Source organism: Macrotis lagotis, chromosome 1 (assembly GCF_037893015.1).
Source record: "Macrotis lagotis isolate mMagLag1 chromosome 1, bilby.v1.9.chrom.fasta, whole genome shotgun sequence".
NCBI lineage: Eukaryota > Metazoa > Chordata > Mammalia > Peramelemorphia > Peramelidae > Macrotis > Macrotis lagotis.
In genome coordinates, this window is record NC_133658.1 from 45,700,407 (window position 1) to 45,718,783 (window position 18,377).

General features: G+C 44.0%; 1 protein-coding gene across 1 annotated transcript; it reads left to right on the plus strand.

Moving 5' to 3' along the window:
• The first annotated feature begins 927 nt into the window (after positions 1-927).
• Positions 928-18,137, plus strand: DHODH (dihydroorotate dehydrogenase (quinone)). The gene is made up of 8 exons (XM_074199966.1): positions 928-960; positions 2,435-2,634; positions 2,825-2,907; positions 10,998-11,185; positions 12,835-12,948; positions 13,467-13,620; positions 13,710-13,869; positions 14,739-18,137. Exons 1-8 carry the CDS (start codon positions 940-942, stop codon positions 14,791-14,793), a joined length of 975 nt encoding a protein of 324 aa, XP_074056067.1. The 5' UTR covers positions 928-939; the 3' UTR covers positions 14,794-18,137.
• Positions 18,138-18,377: the final 240 nt, after the last annotated feature.

An 18,377-nucleotide genomic window follows, 5' to 3' on the forward strand; every position in this document is an offset into this window, starting at 1 on the left:
ATAAAGTAATGCATGTATATAGTTTATATATGGAAACACGTACCATTTCTGTATATTTTACACATGGAAACAAAACATGTCCATGGAAACGTGCCTATGACTTATACATGGAAACGTGTTTATGGAAATAGGTGCACATTTCATATATGGAACACACGTGTCTGTGGAATCATATGTATAGTTTCTACATGGAAACGTGTGTTTTATACATGGAAACGTGTCTATGGAAATCTGTGCACATTTTATATCTGGAAACGGGTATATTTTATAAAAGGAAACACATTTGTGCCTATGGAAACATGTATGCATATTTCATGCGTGAAAACAAATATGTCCATGAAAACACGTGTGTATTAATACACGGAATATAGGTGTCTATGGAAACATGTTTTATATGTGGAAGCAGTGTGCCTGTTTTCTATATGGAAACGTGTGGATATCATGTGTGGAAACATGTGTCTGTGGAAACACGTGTGCACATGCCTGTGTGCGCTGCCCCTGGCGTTCACTCACTGGCCCCTGGGGCGCTCCTTTCTGGGCTCCTCCACCAGCAGGGGGCAGCACGCTCCGGGAGCCCGCCCCCTCCCCTCCCCCTGGCCCTCCCGGGGGAAGGAGCTAGGCTCGGCCGCCGTCGGCCTCCCCGGGGCGCCGGCGTCTCCCCATCGCGCCAGTGGGCCCGCACCGAGGCTTTCTTCTCGCTTCGCCCCTCGGCCCGGAGCGGCTCCCCCCAGCCGCCGCCCGGCTTTCTTCCTCCGTCGGGAGGGCGGGGCTTCGGGAGCCTCCGGTTAGACTTCCGGCGCCTCCGGTTAGACTTCCGGCGTCCGGTGCCCCGGGGCGGGCTTTCCTGGGCCCCGCTCCTTCCGATTGGAGGGAGGCCGCACCGTCCCCACCAATAATCACGGCGCCCGGAGCGGAGTTTCCCGCGGCGAGTCGGGCGGCATGGCGGGGCGGCCGCTGCGGGTAAGAGCTCCTCCACCGCGCCCCCGCCCCGCCCCCACCCCCCAGGGAAGGGTCGGCCCCGCAGGCTGGAAGCGAGTGGGGGGTGGAGGCCTGAAGGTCAGGGGCGCGGCGGGCTGCAGGGCACGCGGGCTTGGCCCCTGGCAGCGGCGGCGGGGGGGCGCCGGCCCCGGGGCCAGGTGCAGCCCACGTGCCTGCGCGGGGTCCCAAAGCGGGGCGGGGTGGGCGGGGGCGGCCCTCGGAGGGCGGGGCCCCGAGTTCACGGCCACGGCCGCGGCCCCTGACGCGTGCGGCCCCGCAGCAGCGCGCCCGGGAGGCGGCCGTGATCCTCGGGGGCGGCGGGCTGCTGTTCGCCTCCTACCTGACGGCGGCGGGCGACGAGCGCTTCTACGCGCGCTGCCTGATGCCCGCGCTGCAGCGGCTGCTGGACCCGGAGCGCGCCCACCGCCTGGCACTGCGCTGCATCTCCCTGGGGCTGCTGCCAAGCCCCGCCAAGCCCGACCCCCGCGCGCTGGTAAGCGCCCCGGGGGAGGGGGCGGCCGGGAGGGCAGCCGGGTGTGTCACCCCCAGAAAAGCGGCTTTGTAGCTTAGAGCTTCGTGCTGGAGCGGCATGCATGCGGACATACAAATACAGGCACCGGGCATAGATGGATACCGCTGCCTCCCTCTGCCTTTATATGAATTTTAGATATACATCCCTACCCGCACATATGTTTGTGTCTAGGTAATAATTAAATATATTGCCCCTTTTATGTCTCAGTGCTTAAACCAGCATTTCCTAGTGTAGAAGCTCTTGACCTTTTCGGTGACATGGAGCCCTTTGGCCGTGTAGTGAAGCTTGTAGACGGGTGGCTCAGAGGATAGAGTCCTGGGCCTGAGGTCAGGAAGACCGGAGTTCAGATCTAGCCTCCAATTATTCACCATGTGCCCTCCAAGATATTTAATCTCTATCTGCCTCTCTTTGTTTAATTTTGAAATGGAGGTGATCACAGCACCCACCTTGTTGAGAGGCTCCACTAACCTTAAAGAACTAGATAAATGCTATCTGTAAAAATTCATCATTGAAGGAAATGCTAGGTTTCAGTTTGAGGTGAGTGAAAATCATTTTCCCCCCCCTTGTTCTAGTGAAAAGCAGGATCTCTGTCCTTTACAATTAGTGGGCTCAAAGATCTGTCAGAGTAAGAGGACCTGAATACAGGGGAGAATTAGGGAGATGGAGAGAGAGAGAGGGAGTGTATTCTAAAAGGAAAGGAACAGGATCTGGATATAATGTTTTGTTTCAAGAAAGGATGGGTTTCTTCAACTGGGGCAGGGCAGTGTTAACTCATTAAAATAAGATTTTCTGTATGGTTCTCTTCCTAGAAACCAGAGTAGCTGTGACATAGGTTAGTGTCCTCAGCCTGTTAGCTTAGTTACTGCATGACGCTCATGTAGTAATGAAGGGAGGGTTGTATGCTCCATCTCTTTGTCTCTCTAGGAGGTGCGGGTCCTGGGTCATAGATTCTGCAATCCCCTCGGAATGGCCGCAGGCTTTGACAAGCATGCGGAAGCAGTGGACGGACTTTATAAGATGGGCTTTGGTTTTGTTGAGATAGGAAGCGTTACACCAAAACCTCAGGAAGGAAACCCTAAACCCAGAGTCTTCCGACTCCCAGAAGATCAGGCCGTTATTAACAGGTAGGTGAAGAGATCTGGTTTGTGAAGAGAGTTTCTTAGTAAAGCTTTAAAGATGGGGAAATCGTTTGGACCTTCCTTCCTTTCTGCCCAAGTGGACAATGGTCCATCCCCCAGAATGTTGCAGAAGCACAATACTTTCTGGTTGGGGGACCAGACCCCTTCCAGTGAGTCAAGTTCTCTTGTGTTCCAGATATGGATTCAACAGTCACGGCCTCTCCGTGGTGGAGCACAGACTACGGGCACGGCAGCAAAAGCAAGCAAAGCTCACCAAAGGTAAACTGGAATTCTCTTCCTGAGTGTGGCTGCTAGGAAAAACTTGGCATCAGTGTGGAGCAGAATCTCTTAGTTAGGAAAAGTGTTGGAGCACCACTCCTGAGCACTGGGACTCAGTCCCTCTTTCAGAGGAGTGGCCTTCATTCTTGTCACAGCCAGCAAGCATCTAACTAGGTTAAATCCTGTGTGACATCCCATGAGGCACTTCCCCTGCCTGGACCTGTTTCCTTATCTGAAAAATGAGGGGGGAGAAGTGGCTGACCCCGGTCCTTCCAGCTCTGAATTGATGCTCTCATGGGCCTAGAAAGGACCAGTTGATTTGTTTGCTTTTTCTCTCTTAAATTGTGTGATTTCTTTTACTTTATAGGAGAGGAAACTGACTGAAAGTTGAAGTGGCTGCCTGAGGTCTTAGCCAGTCTAGCTCAGAGCAGAGCCTGATCCTGAGCTTTCTCCTACCCAGGCTCCCCGCTTTTCATGTCCTGGAGGTCATGACCCATAATTGCATGGCTTCTTTGGGGACCATTTCAAAGATTATCAGTCAGTCAGTTAATAAGCATTGATGTAGTACCTGCTAAGTATCTGTGCTGGGGTTACAGAAAAAGGCAAAAACTCAGGTTCTGCCCTCTCTCACGGGTCAAGGTGGGGGGCACAGTGAGCAGATGTCCTGGATCAGGGATAACTAACCTTTCTGGGTATTCTCCCCTGGCCCATCAGTTGGGAGCCATTTGGGTCCCAATGGCCCAGGGCTGTTATTGGGTTTTGCAAATACTGCCCACCACAGCCTTTGTGGTCTTCGGTTTTGTTGGGCACAGATTGCCTGGAAGAGGAGAGGCAGATATGCAGAGCATGTGGTTCAGGGCAGGGGTTGAGCATTGTCATCATCATCCCTTCCCATTTGTGTTGGGGTGGCCTTGATGTTGGGGCACTCTGGACACAGACTGGCTGGGAGATCATGGATCAACCACTGAGGCAACTGTCTGGTTAGAGTCTGTATTAGTGGAGAGAGAATTCCTCACCAGTTTTCTAAAATCACAGGTCCAGCCCCCCCTCCTCCCCCTCTCAATCCAGTGAGTTTGGGTGGTTCTTTGAGGTTTTCCAAACACTTTCTTGTTCATCAGCTTTTTTGGGGCAGGGAGTGCAGGATTTGTTATTTCACAAGTCTGCAAAATTTGTATAAACAAAATAACCTAGGAAAGAATTTAATTACAAGCCCCAAAACAATATAAGAAAGAACTTAGAGGAGAGGAGAAGAGAGGAGAAAAGCTTAGTCATTCTTTTTACCCTATTGCTTCTCTGGTTTTCATCTAACAACTACCTCCCTAATCCAGACCCTTATAAATAATCTCTCCCTTATCTTCTGGCCCTAATTCTATTACTTATTTTACCCACTCTAGGGATTCTTTCCTTTTCCTCTCCCCCAACCCTCCTAAGTCTTAAATCTCCTCACTTTTCTAAAAATCTTTCCCCCTGCCCTCTCCTCTTATATATTATCTTTGACTATTGTATTGCAGGAATGAACAATCAAGGTTGATCATCACCCCATGTTGTTAGGGTGTACAGTATTCTTCTGGTTCTGCTCATCTCACTCAGCATCAGTTCTTGCAAGTTTTTCCAGGCTTTTCTGAAAATCCCATCCCTTCTGATTTCTTTTAGAACAATAGTGTTCCATTACATACATCCACCACAATTTTTTCAACTGTTCTCAGTTAATGGACATGCCCCTAATTTCCAGTTCTTTGCCACCACAAACAGAGCTGCTTTGAGCCCTTTTCATGATCTTTTCATGATACAGACCTAGTAGTAGTGTTGCTGAATCAAAGGGGATGTGCAGTTTTGGCATAATTCCAAATCGCTCTCCAGAAAGGTTGGATCGGTTCACAGCTCCACCAAATGCATAAGTGTCCCAGATTTCCCACATTCCCTTCAACATTGATCATTATCTTTTCTAGTCATATTGGCCAGTCTAAGATATGTGAGGTGGCACCTCAGAGATGCTTTAATTTGCATTTCTCTCATCAATAATGATTTAGAGCAATTTTTCATATGACTACAGATAGTTAGCTTTGATTTCTTTGTCTAAGAATTGCCTTTGCATATCCTTCGACCATTTATCTGTTGGGGAATGACTTTTTTTCTTATAAATTTGACTCAGTTCTCCATATATTTTAAAAGAAATGTGTCTTTTGTCAGAAATAGTTGTAAAAAATTGTTTTCCGACTTCCTCCATTCCTTTTAATTTGATTGCAGTGGTTTTGTTTGTGCAAAAACTTTTTTAATTTAATGTAATCAAAATTATGCAGTTTGTTTTTTATAATGTTCTCTATCTCTTCCTTGTTCATAAACAGCTCCCCTTTCCATAGATCTGACAGGTAAACTATTCCTTGTTCTCCTAATTGGCTTATAATATTACCTTTTTTGTCTAAATCTTGTACCCATTTCTTGGTATAGGGTGTGAGATGTTGATCTATCCCTAGTTTCTGCCATACTGTCTTCCATTTTTCCCAGCAAAAGCTGGAATCTTTGGGTTTATCAATCAATAGATTACTATAGTCATTTACTGCTGTCTCTTGGATCTAATCTATTCTACTACTTCCAGCCAAGATGACAGAGAGAAGATAGGCACAGTTCTAAAGTCTCCTGATCTTTCCCCATCTATGATATGAAACAAACTTCTTAACAGAAATCCAATCCACAAAACCCAGAAAGAAAAGCCAGGAAAAAGAACATCTACCTCAGAATTTGTCTTCCGCAGCGTGGGTGACTCTGGGTGCAGAGGGCAGATCAGCCGAGGATCAGTCTGATTAGTGGCAGGGTTGGAGCCCCAGAAGCCTGAGGGCCCAACGGCCCAACCTGCTTGATCAATGGGACTAGAGCCTGGTGGACCACAGGGGCTTGGGGCAGCTAGGGAGCAGAGGCATTGGTGTTGGTGCTGACCCTCGGGAGCTTGCCAACAGGGCTGGGGTTGCAGTTCAGGTGCAGGAGAGCTGTGGACACCATCCCTGGGCTCTGAGGAACTCTTGAGTCCACACCTCCATTTTGGCTGAGGCCTCTTCCCAGAACAAACACAGCTACAGAATACTTCTGCCCTAGGCACAGGTATGTGAGCAGAATAACCAGCCCAGCTGACAATAGGGAGAGGAACAACCTCACCCCAGGGTAGAGCCCACCATTGATTGAAGACAAAAGTATTTAACAGCTTCAATCACTCCCTCCAGTCTAAGGGAGTAGGCCTCAATCAAGGTCACAGACACTCCAGAGAAAGCAGTCAGCACCTCCTACTGGCTAACTGGAGAAATTGCACTCAGTGAGTAAAGCCTCTAGGGATCCCAACACCAAACCCCTGTGAACCAGCCCCTCCCCAACTCAAGGTCCTAGCAAAATGAAGAAAGGTCAGTGCAAAGGTGGATCCATTGAAAAATTCTTGGAAGGAAAAGACCCTAACTCAGAGAGACCTAGATCCTCTGAGGAGAATATGATCTGGTCTCCAGCACAGAAAGACTTCCTTAAAGATATCAGGAAGGAGTTTAAAAATCAATTGGAAAATTTGGGAGAGCCAATTAACACCTTGCAAGAAGAAAAGAAATCATTGGAAAATACAATTGGACAAATACAAAATGAGAATAAATCTCAGATCCTCAAATGGAAAAATACAAAAATGAGAATAATTCTCTCAGATCTTCAATTGGGCAAATGCAAAAAGAAAATAATTCTCTCAAAACTTCAATTGGTCAAATGGAAAGTTCTTTCAAAAGTAGAATTGAGGGGCGGCTACGTGGCGCATTGGATAGAGCTCTGGCCCTGGAATCAGGAGTAACTGAGTTCAAATCTGGCCTCAGACACTTCATAATTACCTAGCTGTGTGGCTTTAGGCAAGCCATTGAACCCCATTTGCCTTACAAAAGCCTTAAAAAAAATAAAAATAGAAAAGTAGAATTGACCAATTGGAAAAGGATTTTTAAAAGGTAAATGAAGAAAACTCCTCTCTAAAAAAAAAAGAATGGAGTCTGCAGAAATTAATGACTTCATGAGACAGCAAGAGCCTGTTAAAATCAAAAAATAGAAAAAAATAGAAGAAAAGGTAAAATACCTCATCAGCAAAACCACTGACCTCGAGAATAGATCAAGGAGGGGCAACCTGCAAATTATTGGACTTCCTGAAAACATTGAAGAGAAAAAAAAGCTTGGACTTAATACAGGATCTAGTGATGGAAAATTTACCTGATATCATGGAACTAGAGGGCAAAGTAGTTGTTGAAAGAATACATTGATCCCCTCCAGAAAGAGATCCTAAAATGAAACCACCAAGGAATGTTGTGGCCAAATTCCAGAACTATCAGGTAAAAGAGAAAATCCTGCATTCAGCCAGAAAGAAACAATTTAAATATCAAGGAGCCACGGATTACTCAGGACCTGGCTGCATCAACATTAAGGGATTGAAGGACCTGGAATGAGATATTCTGAAGAGCAAGGGAGCTTGGAATGCAGCCAAAAATCCACTGTCCCACAAAGCTGAGCCTTCTTTTTCAGGGGAAAAGATGGACATTTAACAAAATGGAAGAATTCCAAAAATTCCTGATGAAAAGACCAGAGCTAAATAGAAGATTTGGACATCAAACAGGAGGTTCAAGAGACACATGAAAAGGTTAAAAAAGGGGAGAGGGTAAAGAAAAAAAACCACTGCTGTCCAATAAGTTGAAACTGGCTATATCCCAGCATGGGAAAAAGATTCTCATAATTCTTGAGAGTTGTAACTCTAACAGAGAGTATACCTGGCCAGAAGTGATGGACACTCATGACTTATCCATTAGAATGCTATCCAATGGGATGAAACTGGCTATAACCCTACTTGGGAGAAAGACTATAATAACTCTCAAGAATTGTAACTCTATTAGATAGAATATACTTGGCTAGAAGTGATGGATAGTCAGAATTTTCTATGACTCAGAATGATTTAAAAACACTACCTCCTTAAAAAAAGGGACAAGAAGGAGATGGGAGGAGGGAGGGGTTTGAATGGGATAAGAGGTACAAAGAGGTAAGGTACAAAGTACCTATGGTGATAGAGGGGGAAGAAGGGAGGAGATGAGAAACACTTGAATCTTCTCATCAGACTTGGCTTAAAGTCAACTTACACACATACTCAGTTAACTAATCTATTCTACTGATCCACCATCTGATTTCCTTTGCATTTTTCTCATTAATTTCCTTGATATTCTTGACCTTTTTCTCTATATGAATTTAGTTACTATTTTTTTCTAGCTCACTAAAGTAATTTTTTGCAAGTTTGATTGGTATGGCACTAAATAAATAATTTAATTTAGGTGGAATTGTCATTTTTATTAAATTATTTTGGCCTACCCATGAACACTTGATATTTGCCCAGTTACTTGGATTTGATTTTGTGTGAAAAGTATTTTATAGTTGTTTTCATAAAGTTTCTGAGTTTTCCTTGGCAGATGGACTCCCAAGTATTTTATATGTCTGAAGTTATTTTCAATGGGATTTCTCTTTCTGTCTCTTACTGCTGTATCTTGTTAGTAATATATAGAAATGCTGAGGATTTATGTAGGTTTATTTTATATCCTGTAACTTTGCTAAAATTGCTAATTGTTTCCGGTAGTTTTTTAGATGATTTTCTAGGATTCTCTAGCTATATCATCATATCATCTGTAAAGAATAAGAGTTTTGTTTCATTACTAATTCTGATTCCTTCAATTTCTTTTTCTTCTCTTATTGCTGAAGCTAACACTTCTAATACAATATTGAATAATAGTGGTCATAACAGCATCCTTGTTTCACCCCTGATCTTACTGGGAACATTTCTAGCTTATCCCCATTGCATGTAATGCTTGTTGATGATTATAGATAGATACTGCTTATCATTTTAAGGAACATTCCATTTATTTCTATGCTCTCTGGTGTTTTTAGTAGGAATAGAATGCTTTTTCATCATATGTTGAAATAATCATCTGATTTCTGTTAGGTTTGTTATTGATATGGTCAGTTGTGCTGATAGTTTTCTTAATATTGGACCAGTCCTGCATTCCTGGTATAAATCCTGCCTGATCACAATGTTATCTTAGTGATAACTTGCTGTAATCACTTTACTAATATTTTATTTAAAATTTTTGATTCCAAATTTATTAGGGATATTGGTCTATAGTTTTCTTTCTCTGTTCTGACACTTCCTGGTTTGGGTATCAACACCATATTGGTGTCATAGAAAGAATTTGGCAGACCTCCTTCAATTTTTTCAAATATTTTATATAGAATTGGAACCACTTGTTCCTTGAATGTTTGGTGGAATTCACTTGTGAATCCATCTGGTCCTGGAGATTTTTTTCTTAGAGAATTCATTGATGGCTTGTTCAATTACATTCATCATTTTATTTGATTCTCACACTAGCCCTTTGTGGGAGATTGGTTGGCCAGATAACACCATCCCATGTTACAGATGGGAAAATTGAGGCTCATAGAGGTTAAAAGACTTGCTTGCAGTCATAGAACTTTGGAGTGTCAGGACTCTTGACTTTTATCCCACTGTTCATTCTTCATTGTTGTGTCCTTTGAAAGGTCTCTGGATCCTTAGCAGTAGGGGGATACCTCCTAGCTCTAGTTATTTGTTTTTTTAAAGAAAACTTTGGTGGTTATGCCACTGTTGACAAAACCCTACCTATCTGAGAATCCTCGAAAGGGTAGAGCCTGGCTTGGGAGACTTTCCAGGCTCTTTTCTCCTTCCCATCTTCCTCTGGTTGGTCTTGATTGGCTCAGCTCTGATCCATTCTCTTTCTAGAGACATCAGAGGGCATCTGGAGCAGCTTCTTTCCCAGGCCAGGGACCATGGGGATGACTGGAAGTGCTGCTCAGGTTCTGTTTGAATCAGTCCAGGCTGAAAGGAGGGGATGGGGAAGGGTGCTGGTGAAGATGCCAGGCAGCTCCAGGTTGGCAATGTGCAACTTTCCAATCCAACTTTATCCTAGGGATTGGCAAGCATTTAAAGGCACTCATTCATTGCCTGTCATGTGAGAGGTGGCCTGGAATCATGTGTAGAGAGCCAGTGCAGACTTTAGGAAGACCTGGCAGAGCTGCCTCTGATACATCCTGGTTGAGTAAATGTGTCATTTGAGCTCTTGGTACCCAGATTATGAGAAACAAACAGACATCCATTAAACACTGTGCTAAGCTTCTTGTTCCTCACCACAATCCTGGGAGGAAGGTTATCCTCATTTTACAATTGAGAAACCCAGGCAGACAGGTAAGGGACTTGTCTAGGTTCACACCTCAAGGAAGGGTCTCATTTAGATTTGAACTCACTCTTCTTGACTCTGAACCCAAGCTCTATTGTGCCATCTGACTACAGTTGCTAATATGCATTGATGGAGAAAGTTATTCACCAGAAGTTCCTTGTACCAGTGAAAACTACAGACCTAGACCAAAAAATGTGCAGGGACCTACCAATGCAAAAAAGAACTAAAAAAAATCCCTCTCTTCCAGGAGGTTCTGTTTTTGTGGGGAGGAGAGCCCTGGGCATTCATACAAGGGAATGTGATGAGGAAGAAAGTCCTGACCACTGAGGAGGTTAGGGAAAGTTTCTGGTAGGAGGTGACCCAGATTGAAGCTTGAAGAATTCTTAGAGGCAGGCGAAAGGAAGTACCAAGTTCTGGGCTTGTAGAACATTTTAGAGAATCACAGGGTGCTTTAGGCTGCCCCCTTACATAGCTGAATGAGAAACCTCTTCCCCCTTTCCCCCCAATAAGAGATCATCTCCATTCTCTCCTGAGTTAAGGGGAACCATTGGTTTCTACCCAGTTATTCCTGAAAACCCAGTAAGTCTGAGTTTTTGTCTTTGTTTTAATCCATTTTTTACTACAGATGAAATAAAAATGATTGAGTCTTCACCTTGATTTGGGAAAATTATTTGCAAGTAAGAATTCTTTTGTTAATAAAGAGGTGTCTTCTCCTGATGTCCTAGACTAATTCCCAGCAATTGATTGAAAGTACCAATGAACTTTGCAAGTTGGCATAGGATACTGTCTTACCTGAATGGTAGCAGGTTCTCTAAATTTCAGATGCTCGAATTTCTCTTGCAGATGGGATGCCACTGGGAATAAACTTGGGAAAGAACAAGACCTCCTCTGATGCCGCGGCTGATTATGCAGAAGGAGTCCGAGTGATGGGGCCTTTGGCAGATTACCTGGTGGTAAATGTTTCTAGCCCAAATACTGTTGGCCTGAGGAATCTTCAGGGGAAAGAAGAATTGCGCCAGCTGCTGATGAAGGTCTGCCATCTGCATAATCTGGATTTTTAAAGATCAGTCTTAAAAACATTTGAATTCAAACCTATTTAAGTTTTTGATAATGCTTTTTGTTGAAAAAATAGAGAAATGAAAACACTTCAAAACTTTATATAGTTTTTAAAAATAGATTTTTTAATTGTTTTTTTGTTTTTAAATCTCAAAGATTTCCTGTTATAACCTCTCCCTCAGTCTTCTAAAATAGTCTTCACATGCCTAAAACAAAAAGCAAACAAACAAAAAATTTATCTGGAATTTTAATATGGCTGTCACCTAGTGCTAGGAATCAATTTCTAACCATTCTATATACTTGAAACACTAGAATCAACTTTTTTCCAGAAAGTTTTCTAAATACAGATAGATCTCACTTTAAGTAAATTTACATTACATAAATTTGACTTTAGGTAAGGAATTCTGAAAAGAATCCATATTCCAAAAAACCACTTTGTATTAACTTTACAGTACTGTGCTGTCCTTGGCTTGATCTGTGACCTCCCTCCCCCACCCCCCATCAAAAAACCAAAATAATACTCTCAAATGAAAGCAGAAGAGTAGACCTGTGGAGAGACCACCCACCACCAGATTGGCTGCTTGGCTTGAGACCACTGGTACTTGGAAGAAGAGAATTTTACCCTGCTCCACTCACCTGCCTGCATGTCTGGTCCCTTGTGTCTGTCTTGTCTATCTGTGCTCAGGTACCACGTGTCTGGCCCCTGTTTATTCCTCCTGCTTTCACTTCTTTGACTTTGATCTCCATGTGTAACCCCATAGGTATGTGTCCTCCTTCCTATCTACTTCCTCTCCTTATGAGGGTGTAGCCTCCTTCCTCTCTTCCTCCCTTCTTCTGTCCCTCTTCCACATCCAAAGGTAAATTCTCATTCCATAAAAATCACATTATATAGAGGTTTACAGAGTGGTCCACTTAGTTAAAATGAGAACAGTCTTTTAATTGTTACAGATCATGAGCTGACTGTATCGGAGAATCAATCTTTTGTGATTTCAGTGGCTTCACTTTTTTTAAGTTTTTTGCAAGGCCACTGGGGTTAAGTGACTTGCCCAAGGTCACACAGCTAGGAATTATTAAGTGTCTGAGGCTGGATTTGAACTCAGGTCCTCTTGACTCCAGAGCTAGTGCTCTGTCCATTATGCCACCTAGCTGCCCTGATTCACTCTTTATAATTTGAAAGACTGAATCAAATTGATATTGATGGTCCTATTTCCTATATTTTCCTCCCTGATCCTTCTTCCATCTTCCCCATTTTTCCCTGATACTGAAGAGAACAGTACTTTCCTTCCAGGCCCTCAGGCCCATACCATAGGAGTTATCCTGGATTCCTCACCATCTCTTCCCTCCATATCTGTCAATCATAGGCCTTTACAGCTTCTTTAGAACCTTGTCTCTTCTGAAAATGCAGAATGTCCCTTTAAATTCGTGACTTAGTTTTTTATTCTTCCCAGCTAGTAACTTTCATTTATGCCTCTTAAAAAAACATTATAATCATTTCCTGATTTGTTTCCATTAGCAAATCCTCCCTTGTCACAAAGAAACACTGAAGAATTGCTGTAGTTTATAATTCATTGGAAATTCTCCTTGTCCCAAGAAGTTCCAAGTTCTAATGCTGCCTTGCCTCCAGGTCCTGAAGGAGAGGGATGCCTTGCAGGGTGGACACAAGCCGGCAGTGCTGGTGAAGATTGCCCCGGATCTCACAACCCAGGAGAAGAGGGAGATAGCCAGTGTGGTCAAGGAGGTGAGAGTCTGCTCTCATTCAGAAATGGCCTTGAATCCCCCACCCTGGCACTTTGGGCTGGTTTGCTATTGGGGGTTGCAGGTGTTAATCAGACCCCTCCCCTTTAGTCTTCAGCTGGAGGTCCAGTCTTTCTCAGTCAGCTCTGGGTGGGGATGCAAGTTCTCTACTTATTCAAGTACAAAATTGTAATTTAATAATAGCTGGCATTTACACAAAAGCAACTTCTAGATCAGTAATCTTCTTTGTACCTCACAACAACCTGTCTACAAAGGTAGCTTTGTTCTCTCTGTTTTAAAGATGAGGCAGTGCAGGCAGATTGCAGGGAAGTGACTTGTCTAGTCACACTAGGGTCTGAACTATGGTCTAGGGTCACACTACTGGGGTCTGGAGTCCAGACTCCAGACTCAATTGCTGGAATGTGATCAGGGATCATCACATCCTGGCTCTTGATCTCTGAGGACCTTGCTCATATGGGCCTTGGGCTGACCCTCATGCATTTCTCTGTTACCACACTGCAGCTGGGCATCGATGGATTGATTATCACCAACACAACTGTCAGTCGCCCCACCAGCCTTCAGGGCGCCCTTCAGTCTGAAGCAGGAGGACTGAGTGGGAAGCCCCTGCGAGACCTGGCAACTCAGACTGTGAGTGAGATGTACTTGCTCACCCAAGGTAAGGCTTTCCAGGGAGTGGGTCAGTCTGAATCATGGCTCTGTTGGGGTGTAGGCATGGATGTCCTTTTTCATTCATTTACCCATCAGGCAAAATTCCCATAATTGGAGTTGGTGGGATCAGCAGTGGGCAAGATGCATTGGAAAAGATCCGTGCTGGTGCCTCCTTGGTCCAGATGTACACAGCCTTTACCTACGAGGGACCACCTGTGGTGGGGAAAATCAAGCGGGAATTAGAGGCCCTTCTGAAGTAAGTGGTTTGAAGCATGATTATGTCACCTGTTAGTGGTGATGTGGCCCATCTGCATGGCCATCCAAGCCCACCATCCTGCTCCACTCCCATTGGAGTGCCTAGGCCTCAGGCCTAGAGGGTTGGTCTTCTGCAGAGGCCTCTCCCAGATGGCCTTCCTTCTGCTCTGCATGGGTCTTGTGTCGGCCTCATTAGCCACATGTCCTCTCCCCTCCTAGAATGAAGGCTGCTGGGAACCCGGGGTGGGGTGGGGGGCACAACTGTTCTTGCTTCTCTTTGGGCTCCCAGGGCTTACCTAGCATGGGACCTGGGACACACGAACCAGATGCCTCTTGATTAACCTGTGCCTGGTCATAGCATCTTTTTCCTCCTCCTTCCTGGTTCAGGTACTTCCCAGTCAGGAACTACGTGGAGGACAGATCTTCATGTACAGTTACTAGTGTGGTCGAGTTTATTTCATTATCTATACTTTCTAAGAGCAGGACTGGTGTTATGAACTAGCCACCCAGTACCTGAAGGTTTAGAGCTTCTCTGCCTTAGTTTTTATTAAAGAGTATAGAGACTCAGATGAATGGAAATGGGTCTTCTCTAGGGGATGGGCTACTGTGTGATAGAGCCTGGGACAGATGGGCAATTGTCACACCCCACCTGGATCTCTTGAAATCGAGAGGAAGGAGCTCCCCCTTCTGGTTGTTTTGCCACAGAGGAGCTTAAATAGACTGCTCATCAGGCCTTGGGGGGAAGGCATTCTTGGCCAAGGACCAGTCTTATGATTATGTGATATGCAGATAGAATGGTCATGGGTTCTCCTTGAAGACTGGGCCAGTCATTTGTGGTTTTCCAAGTAGCCTCTGTTGCTTTTGTTCCAGAGAGCAGGGTTTCAGCCAGCTCATGGATGCCATTGGAGCCGATCATCGGAGGTGACCGAATTGTTCTCTGTGACTTCATGGATGGGATGAATCCACCTTGCATCCCAGGAGATTTGACTTGCTGACATGGCTGGACCTCCAGGCCTCACAGGACTGTCCTCTGGCCCTGTTCAGACTGTAAACCTCTGATTCCTTATTGTGCACATTCTGTACATAAGAAAGCCATTGGGAAGTAAAGTCATGTGAAGATTGTTCTGAGAAGCCTTGCCTCTTCCCCTAGGGCCTCTTAGTCTGCTCATCCCCCTCAAAGAGTGGTCCCTTGGGTCATGCACTTCTAGCTGATAGAGGTAAAGTCTGCTTCCAGGTTGAGTTAAGGGTCTCACTGTGGTCTGAAGCATCTCCAGAAGGAGGCAGAGACAGCCCTGACTCTTCTTCAGAGCCAGTGCTGAGGGGCTGGAGGGGCTACAGGGGCTGCAGGGACCTGCTTCTGCTGGAGAAGGGGTAGTCTGAATATGCATCAGACTCATGCCTTTTCAGACATGGCCAATGAGGGATCTGTTTAACTTGATCACTTTTCTGTGATGGGGTTTTTGTTTTTCTTCTCAATCATAATAATAACAGTAACATTTCTTTAGTGTGTTGTGGTTTACAAAGCTATTTGCACATGTGATCCCATCTGATCCTCCCCAGAGATCCATTCTCTTATTACCTCCAGTTTTACACATGAGGAAACAGGCTGAGGAGCTTACATGAGCCATTGCAGATGTTTGAATCAGGACTTGAACTCAGGTCTTCCCAACTTCAAGGAAACACTATGCTGTAACACCCTGCTAGTCTGGGAAGAGAGGGAAAAGGAGAAAGGGGTCGGGGTGGGGGATCAGGGTTAAAGTTTCCTGACCCCCAAAAGATAAGGACAGAAGGAAGACCAGAACATCTCTGATAGGTATAATGGTAAATTGATTCTATTGAAAGACAAGCCAGTGGACATAATAGAGCTTTGTATACTCCTTCTCTCCAATGTATTTAGATATGTTTGTTTTATTAGGTATTTGTTAAATTTAGAACTTAAAAAAATAAAATGGAACAATACAAAAAAAGACTAGTGGGGCAGTTATGGGGAAGCTGTCCTTTTGTGCTTCTCCATCTCCTTTTCCCTCCAACAGACAGGAAAGTCAAGCAAATAGAGAAATAAGGTTAGAGGAGAACAGCACAAAGGAACCCCACCCTCCTGCAATGAGCAAAGGTGGTCACAGACGTGGGTTTCTGAGCATTTCCAGTGAGGCCCAAGGTGGTTTGAAGCCAGGATGATGCCTAGCTAATATAGAGTGTGTAGAAACTATAGTAATGAGATGGGGTCCCCAGTTGTGGTCTTGGGGTGACAGTCCCTTTGGCACTGGCTTCTGATGGATCTTCTTCCCCAGGTGAAAAATGAAATGCTTCCCTTGGAAGGAAGGAGAGTCAGAGACACATTTAAAGTGCCTTCTCAGGGGTTTCTGTGGCTCAGTGGTTGTGCCTTTGACCCAAGGATGAAGGATGTTTGTGACATCTTTGAGAAAAATTTTGTAAATGGCTTTGTGAAACTTAATATACCCACGATGTCTCAATTCATTTGTCATAATTTGAGTACAATTGGTTTCCTTTGTAATTCTGTGGGTGAAAATGTATTCTGAGAAGGGGTCCCAGACTGACTGCTACAGGGGACTGTGACACACACAGAAGGTTAAGGGAACAGAACATAAACCCACCTCAAGTTTTGTGTGTGTCTTATACCTCTAGATGATAAGCCTCCCAAGGGCAGGGACTTGGTCTTATTCAGCTTTGTAGCTCTCATGTTGGCTTTGTACTTAGTAGATGCTTAATAAATATATCATAGAATTAAATTAGATTGAAATTCTGAAAGTCCCCAGGTCCATGGCTCCCAAGTCGCTTGAACAGGGGGTTAGTGGATCTAGACTTTGCAACTAATGATCTCTCTGACCCTGGGTTGGTCCCTTCTCTCCAGGCCTTGGTTTCTTCATCTGTAAAACAAGAGGTTTGGAATAGGTGACCTTTGAGGTTCTTTTCTTCTCTAAAACTATGCTAGAGGAATTAACAAATAATTAACAGAAATGAGTAATCATTAACTGAAGAAATAAATGGAGACTATTTTTTGAAGCCAAAGAACAAAGTGTCTAGCTAGAGCACCTTGACCCTGGGGTTTGTCAGTGGTGATGGTGTCTCCTGAGTTTTCTTTGATTTGACTCAGGTTCAACTGATTCACCTTTTCTCCAGTCTGTGTAGAACAAGGGAGGGGATTCGTGTCTCTGTGTGTGTATGTGTGTGTGTGTGATGGAACTCTGGTAGTTTGGTGTCACTGCTGGATCCCTTTTCTGAACAATGCTTTTTAATGCAAAAAATAAAATATAGAAGATTATGGAAGAAACCAATTCTTTTTCTTTTTGATTGATATTTAATTTTTCCAATTACATATTATGAAAGTTTTTCAACATTCATTCACTTGCATATTTATAAGTTACACAATTTTCTTCTACCCTCCCTTCCCTGCCCATCTTAGTGGCAACCAGTCTAGTGAATATTGTACATGTACATTTGTGTTTAACATGTTTACATATTAGTTATTTTGTATATGAGGAATTAATACTAAGGGAAAAGAAAGAAAACCATGGGATAGGAAGGAAAAATATAAGAGAAAATTTTAAAAAGTGAACATGGTATTCATTCAGATTCTGCAGTTTTTTTTCCCCATTGAATGTGTATGGCATTGTCCATAACAGGTCTTCAAGGGTTGTCCTGGCTCCCTGAACTGCTGAGAGGAAATGCAGCCATCATAGATGATCAACCCATAGTGTTGTTAATATGTACAATGTTTTCTCCCTTTGCCCAGCATCAATTCCTGTAATTCTTTCCATGCTTCTCTACTGTCTGGCCACTCATGGTTTTCAGCCATTCCCCAACTGATGGGCATCCCCTCAATTTCCAGTTCTTTGCCACTACTAAAAGAGCTACAAATATTTTGGAATGTGGGACTTTTTCCATTTTTTATGATTTCTTCTGGATATAGGATTAGAATTGGTATTTTGGGGTCAAAGGGAATAACCAGTTTCATTGCTCTTTGGGCATAGTTCCATATTATAGGGATTTTTATTAATTAATGTCCTAATCGTCCCACAATTTCTCCAACATTGATTGTTTTCCCTTTATGTCATCTTAGCCAATCTGATAGATGTAAGGTGGTACCTTATAGTTGTTTTAATTTGCATTTCTCTAATCAGTAATGATTTTGAGCATTTTTTATCAGATTATATATAGTCTTAATTTCCTCACTGGAAACTGCCTGTTCAGGGGGATACCAATTCTTTGGAAATAAAGATGTCATTGTCCCATCTAGATTCACTGACTTGCTGAATTCTACCCACGGATATGAATCCCTCGAGATTATCCCTTGAGGCTCTGTCCTTTGCCTTGCCTCTCTTCTCTTTCCATTTATTTTTGGAGATCTTTCTCTCCCAAGGTTTCAAACACTACTTCTTTGGAGATATCTATAGCATCAGTCTCTTCCCAGCTCAATCCTGAATTTCCACTGGTCACTCAGACTCATCAACTTAGTTCATCTGTTTCACAATGCCCTCCTTCCTACCC

What these genes read in the sequence shown, in the direction of transcription:
- DHODH (XM_074199966.1), top strand. Translation starts at nt 940, where the DNA reads ATGGCGGGGCGGCCGCTGCGG. An exon ending in GATCAGGCCGTTATTAACAG is followed by an intron (nt 2,635 to 2,824) that starts GTAGGTGAAGAG and finishes CTTGTGTTCCAG; the next exon opens with ATATGGATTCAACAGTCACG. An exon ending in GAATTAGAGGCCCTTCTGAA is followed by an intron (nt 13,870 to 14,738) that starts GTAAGTGGTTTG and finishes CTTTTGTTCCAG; the next exon opens with AGAGCAGGGTTTCAGCCAGC.